Source organism: Gouania willdenowi, chromosome 18, assembly GCF_900634775.1.
Source record: "Gouania willdenowi chromosome 18, fGouWil2.1, whole genome shotgun sequence".
NCBI classification, from domain to species: domain Eukaryota; kingdom Metazoa; phylum Chordata; class Actinopteri; order Blenniiformes; family Gobiesocidae; genus Gouania; species Gouania willdenowi.
In genome coordinates, this window is record NC_041061.1 from 64,151 (window position 1) to 77,677 (window position 13,527).

At 36.2% G+C, this 13,527-nt stretch overlaps 1 protein-coding gene across 1 annotated transcript; it reads left to right on the plus strand.

The window, feature by feature from the left end:
* Window positions 1-249: 249 nt before the first annotated feature.
* LOC114480136 (L-amino-acid oxidase-like) lies at window positions 250-9,035 on the plus strand. The gene is made up of 7 exons (XM_028473996.1): window positions 250-302; window positions 2,409-2,629; window positions 3,467-3,579; window positions 4,633-4,834; window positions 6,872-6,940; window positions 7,012-7,148; window positions 8,160-9,035. Exons 1-7 carry the CDS (start codon window positions 272-274, stop codon window positions 8,965-8,967), a joined length of 1,581 nt encoding a protein of 526 aa, XP_028329797.1. The 5' UTR covers window positions 250-271; the 3' UTR covers window positions 8,968-9,035.
* Window positions 9,036-13,527: the final 4,492 nt, after the last annotated feature.

A 13,527-nucleotide genomic window follows, 5' to 3' on the forward strand; every position in this document is an offset into this window, starting at 1 on the left:
ATCTTTTTATATATTGTTTTGTGTCTTGCTATGTCTTATTGTTAAGTGTAACATTTTATTACATCAGCCTGTCTAGGGACAGCAGATGGAAATCAGCCGTTGGCTACAATCTGGCATATTTACATTTTTTTGAATGTTCATTAATATGTATTGTCCCTACTTAAATAAAGAAATTAAAAAAAAAATAAAAATACATAATTTTAACGAGTAATTTTTGAAATTTTAGAGAAGAAGAAGAAAAAGAAGAAGAAGAAGAAGAATTGCAGTGATAATGGATGTGTGTGTGGTCAGACGAAGACTCTGTGAGTGTTTAAACACACACACACACACACACACACACACACACACACACACACACACACACACTGTATTAGTTTGTCTTTTTCTTCAGCTTATTAGGGGGCCAAGCTCGGGGGCTGGGGTCCCTATTGTTTTTATTTATATATAAATCTACTATAATTAAAAATATATAAATCTACTATAATTAAAAATATATAAATCTACTATAATTAAAAATATATAAATCTACTATAATTAAAAATATATAAATCTATTATAATTAAAAATATATAAATCTACTATAATTAAAAATATATAAATCTACTATAATTAAAAATATATAATCTACTATAATTAAAAATACATAATCTACTATAATTAAAGATATATAAATCTACTATAATTAAAAATATATAAATCTACTATAATTAAAAATATATAATCTACTATAATTAAAAATATATCAATCTACCATAATTAAAAATATATAAATCTACCATAATTTAAAAATATATAAATCTACCATAATTTAAAAATATATAAATCTATTATAATTAAAAATATATAAATCTACCATAATTAAAAATACATAAATCTATTATAATTAAAAATATATAAATCTACTATAATTAAAAATATATAATCTACTATAATTAAAAATATATAAATCTACTATAATTAAAAATATATAAATCTACTATAATTAAAAATATATAATCTACTATAATTAAAGATATATAAATCTACTATAATTAAAAATATATAATCTACTATAATTAAAGATATATAAATCTACTATAATTAAAAATATATAATCTACTATAATTAAAAATATATAAATCTACTATAATTAAAAATATATAATCTACTATAATTAAAGATATATAAATCTACTATAATTAAAAATATATAATCTACTATAATTAAAGATATATAAATCTACTATAATTAAAAATATATAATCTACTATAATTAAAAATATATAAATCTACTATAATTAAAAATATATAATCTACTATAATTAAAGATATATAAGCTCAGGATGAATAAAGTAGAAACTAATGAAAAGATTTTAATAGATCCATAACGGATGAAATTAATGAAATAATGACATGAATTAGTTTAAAAATAAAACAACATAAAATAAAATAACTATTGTAAATACATGTGTATTTCTCTTCTGTTGGACACTTGTTTATTATAAATCTTTGTGTTTTTGTCTTGTAGAAGTTTGTAAACATGGTTAGACATAATAAGTATTAACTTCAGTCGTACTGTACACCAAATAATGGAAATGTTTGTTTCATGTTTAATGGAATGAAATGACTGAATAAAAAACTACTACTACTATAACTCCCACATTGTATGTCGCACATTCAAAAACCTAAATTTCACAGATTCCCTGAAACACTTTGTGTCCTGCTTAAATTTATGTTTTTTTCTCCTGGTTTTACATTTCCTTCTTTGTTTAGGGAAACCAGTCTCAAACTGGCCGTTTTTCCCTCACCTCTCCTCCTGTTATTCATCCCTTTTTCACCTAAATATGTGGACAGCGCAAACGGCCGCTCCGGTGTGTTGATGTGTATTCTTAAAATCATCTAACAAACACATTACATCATCAACAACATGACCAAAAATCTCTTTCTCAATCAGAAAAAAAGTTCCTTTAACTTTGATTTAAAAATGTTCACATGTGATGCTGACTTCAGCTCTGCTGCAGTTTGTTCCACTTCTTTGCAGCATAACAACTAAACTAAAGCTCTATCTACACCAGACTTTACATTTACAATCTCCAGACTTGCCTCATATCCTTGAATAGCTCTGAATCACAGTGGCTGGGCCACGCCCATTACTATTACAACACTGTAAACGGCACGTTGGCCGGTGTCCTGATGCAACTTTGAATTTAGCATTAACAAATGTACTTTTTCTCACTTTTTGGCCAAACCACACCATCTTTAAAAGCATCTGCTCATAATTTCCACTTGAAATTTTGGATTAATGTTCTTGACAAATTTGTCATTTTCAGGTTTTTGTTAAAATTTTCAGTTTTAAAATGATTTTATTGTGATTCGAACAAGCAAACTTTCCCAACCTGTAATTGAGGGTGTTCTCCGCCCCGCCTGCAGTGATGCTCGGCGCCCTGCTGGTGGTGCTGTCTGCCAACTCGGACTCTCTGGACCTGAGGCAGAACCTCTCTGAGTGTCTGGAGGACAGCGACTATGATCAGCTGCTACACACGCTGGACGAGGGCCTGCCACGTATCAGAACATCCAACCACGTCATCATTGTTGGCGCCGGCATGGCCGGACTCACGGCCGCCAAACTGCTGCAGGACGCCGGACACAAGGTAAAATCAGCAGTAAAAACATTTAAAATCAGCAGTAAAAACAATTAAAGTCGGTAGTAAAAACATTCAAAATCAGCAGTAAAAACATTTAAAATCAGCAATAAAAACATTAAAAATCAGCAGTAAAATCATTTAAAATCAGCAATAAAAACATTTAAAATCAGCAGTAAAATCATTTAAAATCAGCAGTAAAAACATTTAAAATCAGCAGTAAAATCATTTAAAATCAGCAATAAAAACATTTAAAATCAGCAGTAAAATCATTTAAAATCAGCAGTAAAAAAAACATTTAAAATCAGCAGTAAAAATCATTTAAAATCAGCAGTAAAAACATTTAAAATCAGCCACAAAACATTTAAAATCAGCAGTAAAATCATTTAAAATCAGCAGTAAAAACATTTAAAATCAGCAGTAAAATCATTTAAAATCAGCAGTAAAAACATTTAAAATCAGCATTAAAAAATTTAAAATGAGCATTAAAAAACTTTCAAAATCAGCAGTAAAAACATTTAAAATCAGCAGTAAAATCATTTAAAATCAGCAGTAAAAATCATTTAAAATCAGCAGTAAAATCATTTAAAATCAGCAGTAAAAACATTTAAAATCAGCAGTAAAAAATCATTTAAAATCAGCAGTAAAATCATTTAAAATCAGCAGTAAAATCATTTAAAATCAGCAGTAAATACATTTAAAATCAGCAGTAAAAACATTTAAAATCAGTAGTAAAAACATTTAAAATCAGCAATAAAATATTATATCAATGATAAATGGATTACCTTAGATTTAAAAATGTCAGCTCTGCTGTGAAACTAGAAGGTTCCTCCACGTGTTCCTCAGGTCACCATGGTGGAGTCCAGTGAGCGGGTCGGGGGTCGCGTGAAGACGTACAGACATGAAAAGGACGGCTGGTACGCCGACCTCGGAGCCATGAGGATCCCGAGCTTTCACCAGTAAGTCCACAACCAGCTGCTCTCTACGGTTCCTTTCAGGTTAGTAACACCTACTGCAGGGGTTCTCAACCTTTGGGTCGGGACCCCCTTTGGAGTCGCGGGACACTGGGAAAGGGTCACAAGATGCCTTCACGAAACAATTTGAGCCCACTTTTCTACACATTTTTTCCACTTTCCAGACATGTTCATCACTTATAAACCCTTTCTACCTAATGTCACATATGTTGATCCATTATTGTCACTTTTAACCTCTTTTCACCAGATTTCATCATTATTTTCCCTAATTTAACCACATTCACCCTTTGTAATGCCCAAATTTTTGCCAGTTTAAACAAATTGTTCCACTTTTGAGCCACTTTTTCTCTTTTTTTGTCCACTAAAGTGCAACTTTCAACCAATTTATGTGGTTTTGAAAATCCCTTTTCACCACTTTTTTCCACCATTTTTGGTCACTTTTAACCCATTTTATTTGTGATTAAAACAAAGATTTACATCTAATAATGACTATATAGTACTACTATGTCCCAAATAATAATAATAAACTTCCTGCCACTTCTCCATCACATTTCAATGCCTTTTCTACACATTTTTTTTTCCCATTTTCAAAGCACTTTTAACCTCTTTTCACCATGTTTTAGGTTTAATGGTTGGTTTAATGCCCATATTTTGCTAAAAACTAATTTTCCATACATTATAAATTCCATAACACAATTTGCAACTTTGAACCACTTTCTGTGGTTTTGAAAAATCCCATTCCACCACCCTTTCCACCATTTTGGTCACTTTGTAAACGTTATATTATAGTCATCTTTAAGATGACTATAATAATAATAATAAATGTTCCTGGATAACAGTGGATTTTATTCAGATGAATAAATAAATGTGATTATCACAGATTCAGAGAACAATGGACTTTATGGATGGACCCCGACCTTTATTTTGGGGGTTGCGGTCTGAAAAAGGCTGAGAACCACTGCTCTACTGGACCAGGACCAGAGCTGCAGTGCTTTCACTGGGTTGGTTCCATTCTTACCACAGCTGATGTCTCCACAGCATCCTCCACTGGTTCATCAAAAAACTTGGAGTGGAACTGAACCCGTTCATCATGGACGACCCAAACACCTTCTACTTTATTCACGGGATTCTTCGCAGAACCTACGCCGTCAAGTCCAACCCCGACATCCTCCACTACCAACTACGAGAGGACGAGAAGGGGCGGTCAGCTGATCAGCTGCTGCAGAGGGCTCTGCTCAAGGTGTGTTCAAGTTGTGTTTGTACGTATTACATTAGTACTACTCGTGTTTATTACGTTAGTACTACTCGTGTTTATTACGTTAGTACTACTCGTGTTTATTACGTTAGTACTACTCGTGTTTATTACGTTAGTACTACTCGTGTTTATTACGTTAGTACTACTCGTGTTTATTACGTTAGTACTACTCGTGTTTATTACGTTTGTACTACTCGTGTTTATTACGTTAGTACTACTCGTGTTTATTACGTTAGTACTACTCGTGTTTATTACGTTTGTACTACTCGTGTTTATTACGTTAGTACTACTCGTGTTTATTACGTTAGTACTACTCGTGTTTATTACGTTTGTACTACTCGTGTTTATTACGTTAGTACTACTCGTGTTTATTACATTAGTACTACTCGTGTTTATTACGTTAGTACTCGTGTTTATTACGTTAGTACTACTCGTGTTTATTACGTTTGTACTACTCGTGTTTATTACGTTAGTACTACTCGTGTTTATTACATTAGTACTACTCATTTTCTTATGTTAGTACTACTCGTGTTTATTACGTTAGTACTACTCGTGTTTATTACGTTAGTACTCGTGTTTATTATGTTAGTACTACTCGTGTTTATTACATTAGTACTACTCGTGTTTATTACATTAGTACTACTCATTTTCTTATGTTAGTACTACTCGTGTTTATTACGTTAGTACTACTCGTGTTTATTACGTTAGTACTCGTGTTTATTATGTTAGTACTACTCGTGTTTATTACATTAGTACTACTCATTTTCTTATGTTAGTACTACTCGTGTTTATTACGTTAGTACTACTCGTGTTTATTACGTTAGTACTACTCGTGTTTATTACGTTAGTACTACTCGTGTTTATTTAGTTAGTACTACTCGTGTTTATTACGTTAGTACTACTCATTTTATTACATTAGTACTACTTATGACATTACGATAGTATTACTGATGTTTATTACGTTAGTATTACTGATGTTTATTACGTTAGTATTACAAAGTTTATTATGTTAGTATTACTGATGTTTATTACGTTGCAATTACGATGTTTATTACGTTACAATTACGATGTTTATTATGTTAGTATTACAATGTTTATTACATTAGTATTACTGGCCTTTATTACGTTACAATTACGATGTTTATTACGTTAGTATTACAGTGTTTATTATGTTAGTATTACTGATGTTTATTACGTTAATATTACTGATGTTTATTACATTGCAATTACGATGTTTATTACGTTAGTATTACAATGTTTATTACGTTAGTATTACTGATATTTATCACGTTAGTATTACTGATGTTTATTACATTACAATTACGATGTTTATTACGTTACAATTACGATGTTTATTACGTTAGTATTACTGATGTTTATTACGTTAGTATTACTGATGTTTATTACGTTGCAATTACGATGTTTATTACGTTACAATTACGATGTTTATTACGTTAGTATTACAATGTTTATTACATTAGTATTACTGGCCTTAATTACGTTACAATTACGATGTTTATTACGTTAGTATTACAATGTTTATTACGTTAGTATTACTGATATTTATTACGTTAGTATTACTGATGTTTGTTACATTACAATTACGATGTTTATTACGTTACAATTACGATGTTTATTACGTTACAATTACGATGTTTATTACGTTAGTATTACTGATGTTTATTACGTTACAATTACGATGTTTATTACGTTAGTATTACTGATATTTAATACGTTAGTATTACTGATGTTTATTACGTTACAATTACGATGTTTATTACGTTAGTATTACAATGTTTATTATGTTAGTATTACTGATGTTTATTACGTTGCAATTACGATGTTTACTACGTTACAATTACGATGTTTATTACGTTAGTATTACAATGTTCATTATGTTAGTATTACTGATGTTTACTACGTAAATTATTGTTTCTCGGTTTGTTGGGAGTGATTTGCGCTACAACCATTAAAAGGTTGTCGGTTTGACTCCTGATATCTGCGTTCTTTGTCCTTGTGCAGATGAGACAGGAAGTGGAGGCCCACGGCTGCAAAGCTGCGTTTCAGAAGTACAACCATTATTCTCTGAAGGTGAGTAGGACAGACCACACTGACCAATCAGAGAGCTGAGCTCAGGCTAAAGAGGCGTGTCCTGTGTTCAGGACTACCTGAGGCGTGAGGGGGGCGTGAGCGAGGAGGGCGTGCAGATGATCGGTGACCTGCTGGGAGAGGAGAGTCTGATGCACATGGCTCTCATCGAGATCCTCTACATGAGCATCGACCTCAACGACAATATCCAGTGAGTCACACGCACGCACACGCACACTCACACCACCAGGAAGTCACCTTCCAGCCTGAATCCGTCCTCAGTGATTCTTAATCACAGTAACTAAGGAAGTAAACAAACAACTACATAAGTAAGTCATAGTTACTTAAATAAGTCACTTATTTAAGTGAGTGAACAAGTATGTAATAAATTAGATAACTTACTGTAACTACTAACAAACACACACATGAATAACTATTAAAATACACAAAAATAAAAAAAGCACTAAACATCAACAACAAAAAAACAGAACACAAGTATCTACAAAAACACACACAAAAACACACGAAACGACAACAAGAAGCACACAAAACATTAAGAAAAACACAAAACATTAAGAAAAACACAAAAGATTCACAGAAATACACAAAATCACAACAAAATTGGAACAAAAACACATAAAGTACTGGTAGTTACCAACTAAATAACTAAGAAGTTAGTAACTTGTTAATTTTTTAACCAAATAAGAAAATTGGTAAGTACATAAAATAAACAAAACAAAACAACAACTAAGGAAGTATGAATAAGTCACTATGAAATAAGAAACTTAGTAGGTAACATTTAAGTAAGTTATAAGATTAGTAAGTTACTCAGTAAGTAGCTAAAAAAAGTAGCTAGTTAAGTAACTTATCAGTTACTTACTCAATAAACTATTCAGTTACCAACTTAATTACTTAAATACTAACTTTTACTTAGCGGGTTACTTTCTAGTATTACGGTACTCAAAGACTTACTCGGTTACTCTGTAGCTTACTTGGTTAATCAGTTACTTGGTTCCCTACTTACTGTATAACTAAGAACTACATAACTAAGTAAGTAAAAAAGTAAATATTAAGGTCAGTAAGTTAATCATTAACATTGAAGTAACTTAGTATGTACCTAAGTTACTATGTTACCAAGTAACAAATAAGTAAATAAGTATGAAGAAATTAAGTAAATAAATAACTAAGGAACTATAAAAGTAACAAAGTCTGTGTACTTCAGGTACGATGAGGTCAAAGGTGGCTCTGATCTTCTGGCCAAAGCGTTCCTAAATGTCCTCAACGTTCCCATCTTCTTCAACTCCAAAGTGACCGAGGTCCACCGCTCCGGGTCCGGGGTCACTGTGCGGTACGACACACGTCATGGGTCGTCAGGTCAAAGCAACAGCGTTTCAGGCGACGCCGTCCTGGTGACCACCACGGCCAAGGCGGCTCTTTTTATGACCTTTGACCCCCCGCTGTCAGTCAGGAAGATGGAGGCCCTGAGGGGCGTTCACTACGCAAGCTCCACCAAGGTCATCCTGACCTTCAGAGAGCGGTTCTGGGATAGGGACGGCATCCAGGGAGGGAAGAGCATCACCGACGGACCAACACGATTCATCTACTACCCCAGCCACGGTTTCCCGGGCAACGACACCATCGGCGTCCTGTTGGCATCCTACACCTGGGCCGACGACTCACTCCTCTTCCTCGGCGCGAGCGACGAAGAGCTGATGGACATGGCTCTGAGAGACTTGGCCAACATCCACGGCGAGCACGTGTGGGAGCTGTGCACGGGCGTGGTGGTGAAGAAGTGGAGCCTGGACCCGCACAGCCTGGGCGCCTTCGCCTTCTTCACCCCCTACCAGTACCTGGAGTACTCCAAGGAGCTCTTCAGAAGTGAGGGCCGTGTGCATTTCGCCGGCGAGCACACGGCCACCCCTCACGGCTGGATCGAGACGGCCATGAAGTCGGCCATTAGAGCGGCGGCAAAAATCAACAAGCGCGCCATCAAAGAGTCACTGAAGGACGGAGCACAAGATGAACTGTGAGGTGTACTTTCAGGTGAGGTGTATAGTCTACACCAATATGATAATCATTTTATGCAATATTCCTTTTCATTTAAAGCTGACTATTGCCTTAGTCATGCTGTTGAACACATGGTTTCACAATGCAAATTCAGTCACCCTTTGAAGACCTGCTGTTTGGATGCGATGTAGTCTTGTGAGCCTTGAAATCACCCTGGTCATATGCCTGCTCTTCCTCCAATTCCAGCTTCATACCATAAACGAATCTACTCCGGCCTTTGTTCGTTTATCATGTCTGAAAACTCTGTGAGAGATATAGGCGCCTGTCTCCTGTTTTTGCGTCAGAACATGTTTTGACCTCCCTTGTTCTCCCAGGGCCTCTGTCACTGCTCTGGTTTTTGATTCTGCTGGTTTTAATAAACTTTGTATTATTTTGCAAGTATGTTTCAATGAAGATCCTTTTTCCACACCACCTTTTTCACCATCCACATCATAACCCGGGGAGACACGACACAGGATTTACTTTTACTCAGTTTTTTTAATTACTCAGTTACAATCTTAGTTACTTAATTACTCAGTTGATTACCCAATAAACTATCCACAAATGGTGAATGTGGTTAAATTGGCAAAAATAATCATGAAATATGGTGAAAAGAGGTTAAAAGTGACAATAATGGGTCAACATATGTGACATTAGGTGGAAAAGTGGTGGAAAGGGTTTATAAGTGTTTATAAGGCATTGGAATGTGATGTAGAAGTGTCAGAAATGTGAGTAATGTAGCAAAATACATTAGAAGGAGCAAAAATATGGCAAATGGTAAAAATAAGTAAAAATAGTATGACAGAGAGTGGACTTTCAAAAAAAAGAACCCAACTAAACCTCCCACACATGTTGACCAATCACATACTACTGGTTTCCTGGGTTTGAATAGTATGGGGGCTTGGTGGGGACACTTACATTTCACATTCAGTTTAAGCACTTTCTTACAACTACCGATTAAAATAAAAACATAAAACAGTTTTTTTTTATTGGTTTATTTAAAATCTATTGAACAAAGTAACTGAAACACAGTCTTATCAAACAAACTAAGGGGAACTACACACTACATAAATACATCATAAAGTACTCAACCATTTAGTGCAGGGGTCACAAACACGGTGTCCGCAGGCCCTCGGTAACCCTCAGGGACCATGTTGACCTGATGCCCCTGACATACCTGTGTGTGTGTCCAGAGTCCAGGGTCCAGAGGTCTAGCGCACCCAGAATTTAACCAATAACCATGTTAGCGTCTACCTGTGAGTGCTACTACATTTATTCTATGAGTGTTTTCTAACATGCTAATAATCCAAAGAGAAAGCATAGAGCCCTGTGCAGTGCATAGAGTTGGTCCCGGGAACAACTTTCCAAATCTATGATATTTACATTCAAGTTCACAGGTTTAAAATGTATATGTAATGGGGCGACCGTGGCTCAGGTGGTAGAGGGTCGTCTTCTGACCGAGAGGTTGGGGGTTCAATCCCAGTACCTGACTATGTGTCGAAGTGTCCTTGGGCAAGACACTGAACCCTAAATTGCTCCCAGTGGTCGACTAGCGCCTTGCATGTCAGTCCTGTCCCACTGGTGTGTGAATGTGAGAGTGATTGGGTGAATGAGCTGATATGTAAAGCGCTTTGAGACTGTTTCAGTGGTGATAAAGCTCTATATAAATCAAGTCTATTTAACCTTTACCATTTATACACTAGTTGAAAACAGCCCTGTGAGGAATTCCTAGTAAAGTTCATAAAAAATAAAATTTTCATGGGATTGAAATATACGGAGAGGTTCAGACTCCACACCTCTTAAAAGAATCGGAACCGGGAATTGTTAGGAATCGAATTCAAAACGAGGAATCAAAATCGTTAGGAATCAAAATCAGAATTGGAACAAGGAATTGGAATTGTTAGAAATTGAAATCGAAATGAGGAATCAGAATCAAAATCAGAATCGTTAGGAATTGTTAGGAATTTGAATGATGAATCAGAATCTTTAGGAGTCGAAATTAAAACGAGGAATCGGAATCAGAATCGTTAGGAATTTGAATCAAAACGAGGAATCAGAATCGGAACGAGGAATCGGAATGAGAAATCAGAATCTTTAGGAGTCGGAATCAAAACAAAAAATCAGAATCAGAATCGTTAGAAATCGGAATCAAAACAAGAAATCAAAACAAGAAATCAGAATCAGAATCAGAACAAGTAATTGGAACGAGGATTCGGAATCAGAATTGTTAAGAAATTATTAGGAATCGAAATCAAAACAAGGAATCAGAATCAGAATCATTAAGAATTAGAATCAAACTGAAAAATCAGAATCACAATCAGAATGAGGAATCAGAATCGGAATCGTCAAGAATCAGAATCGTTAGGAATTGAAATAGTTAGAAATCGGAATTGTGTAGAATCAGAATCAAAATAACAAATCAAAATTGTTAGGAATCGCAATCGAAATGAGAAGTTGGAATCGGAATCAGAGTCGGAACAAGGAATCGTTAGGAATCGGAATTAGCAGAATCCTTAGGAATCTGAATCGAAACGAGGAACAGGAATTGGAATCTTTAGAAATCGGAATCAAAATGAGGACTTGGAATTGGAAAGAGGAATCGGGGTAATTGGGAATCGGAATCGAAACAAAGAATAGGAGTTGTTAGGAATCATTTGGAAGCATTAGGAATTAAATCAAAAATGAGGAATCAGAATTGGAATCGTTATGAGGAATTGGATTCGAAACAAGGCATCGGAATCGCAATGAGGAATCGGGATCATTAGGAATCAAAACAAAACGAGGAATCATTAGGAATCGGAATAAAAACTAGGAATTGTTAGGAATCACAATTGACAAGAGGAATCAGAATAGGGATCGTTAGGAATCGGAGCAAGGATTCGAAATCAGAATTGAATTGAGGAATCGGAATCGTTAGGAATCAGAATCATTCAAATTCAAACAATACCCAACCCTCGTGGGCGGTTCTCACTTCCTGCGGCAGCATGGCAGCATTCCTGATCGGAGCAGGAAGAGAAGGGGGAGGAGCAACGTGCTGGGCAGACTGCACCAGTTCCCACCAATCATCAGCGTGCACTTCCACTGCGGGCTGAGCGTCAAGAATTGGTTCAGCAACAAAGGAACCAGCATTCCCACAAAGAACACCAACAGCACCACCATGATGGCCAACACAGTGTAGAAGGCCTTCAGCTTGGTCGGGTCCCGCCTGTGCGTGTGAGCCGGCCCTGGACCAATCAGAACCCAGAGCACTGAAAAGTTGCAGAAGGACACCACGAGCAGCAAGAAGACAAACACGGAGATGTAGAGGAAGTGCGGGAGGCAAGGAAAAGCTAAGTCCATGGCAGGAAACCAGAGCAGACACACCAGCCACGCACAACCAATGCCCATGTTCCTGAGCCGGACACCGCCCGCGTTCCTGAGTGCCCTGTAGGTGACAGGCTGCACCACAGCCAGGTAGCGCTCCACGCAGGTTAGCATGTGGAAGCACAGCTCTCCAGGAAACACCATACTGGTCATGTAGAACCCCGCCCTCTTGACCCGCTCGCTGTGGACCCCAGCCGCAATGAAGAGGGCGCCCAGGATGAACATCAGCTCGGTGAATGCAGCATGATATGTGAAGACGTCGATGTGGCTGGTGGTGGCTGAGGAGCGCTGGTGCCACCATCGCTGGAGGCCGACGGCGAAGACGAGCAGCGACGTTAGCAGAGACGTGACAAACTTAGAACCCATGAAGACCATCATGTTGGTGTTTCCAAACATCAGGCAGTTGTGGAAAAACACAAACTCTGTAGAGTTGGAGTTTACAGACATGTTGGTTTGTCCTGGAATGGAAACAAAAACAAAAGTCGTTAAATAGTCCTGGAACACTATTTCTCATTGAACAATTTTAACAGCATTATTACAAAATGCTAAAGTTCATGTAAAGCAGAAATAAATGTGTGTTATGAATTTGTTCCACCACAGAAACGTGTCATTGACCACTGAGCCAAATTTGAAAGATGAAAAATGTATAGTAAAAAGTATATAAAATTAGGTCTCAAAATCATGGAAAAACAAGCACTTCTCTGCTCTGAAACGCTGGGGGCGTGTCAGTTAGAGGAGCTGGAACCACGCCCACACACAATAAGGGCGGCGCCTCTGTGTACCAGAAGTGGGAGACTCGAGTCACAATTTTTGGGACTTGAGACTTACTTGAATAATTCTCTGAAAAGACTCGACTTGACTTTGGACTTGACTCAGACTTCAGCTTATTTACTTGAAATTACTTGAGGAAAACATGTGATTTTTTATGTATAAGAATGAACTATAAATGTTCTAATAAGACAGCAAAACCAAGCGCTATTTTTCCTTTTATGCATGTGTAAAGAATTGGCGCTTTCTGGATGCTGCCTGCCCAAAAACTGCAGTTCCCTCCGTAACTACACATCAGAAGCATCATGATTTCAGTTTTAGAGTGAGTCAGCATATTTTTCACTGTGAACTTCTGCAATTCATCTGGAGAATCAGTTTATCCACATGATAAAGATCATTACACACGCACAGGA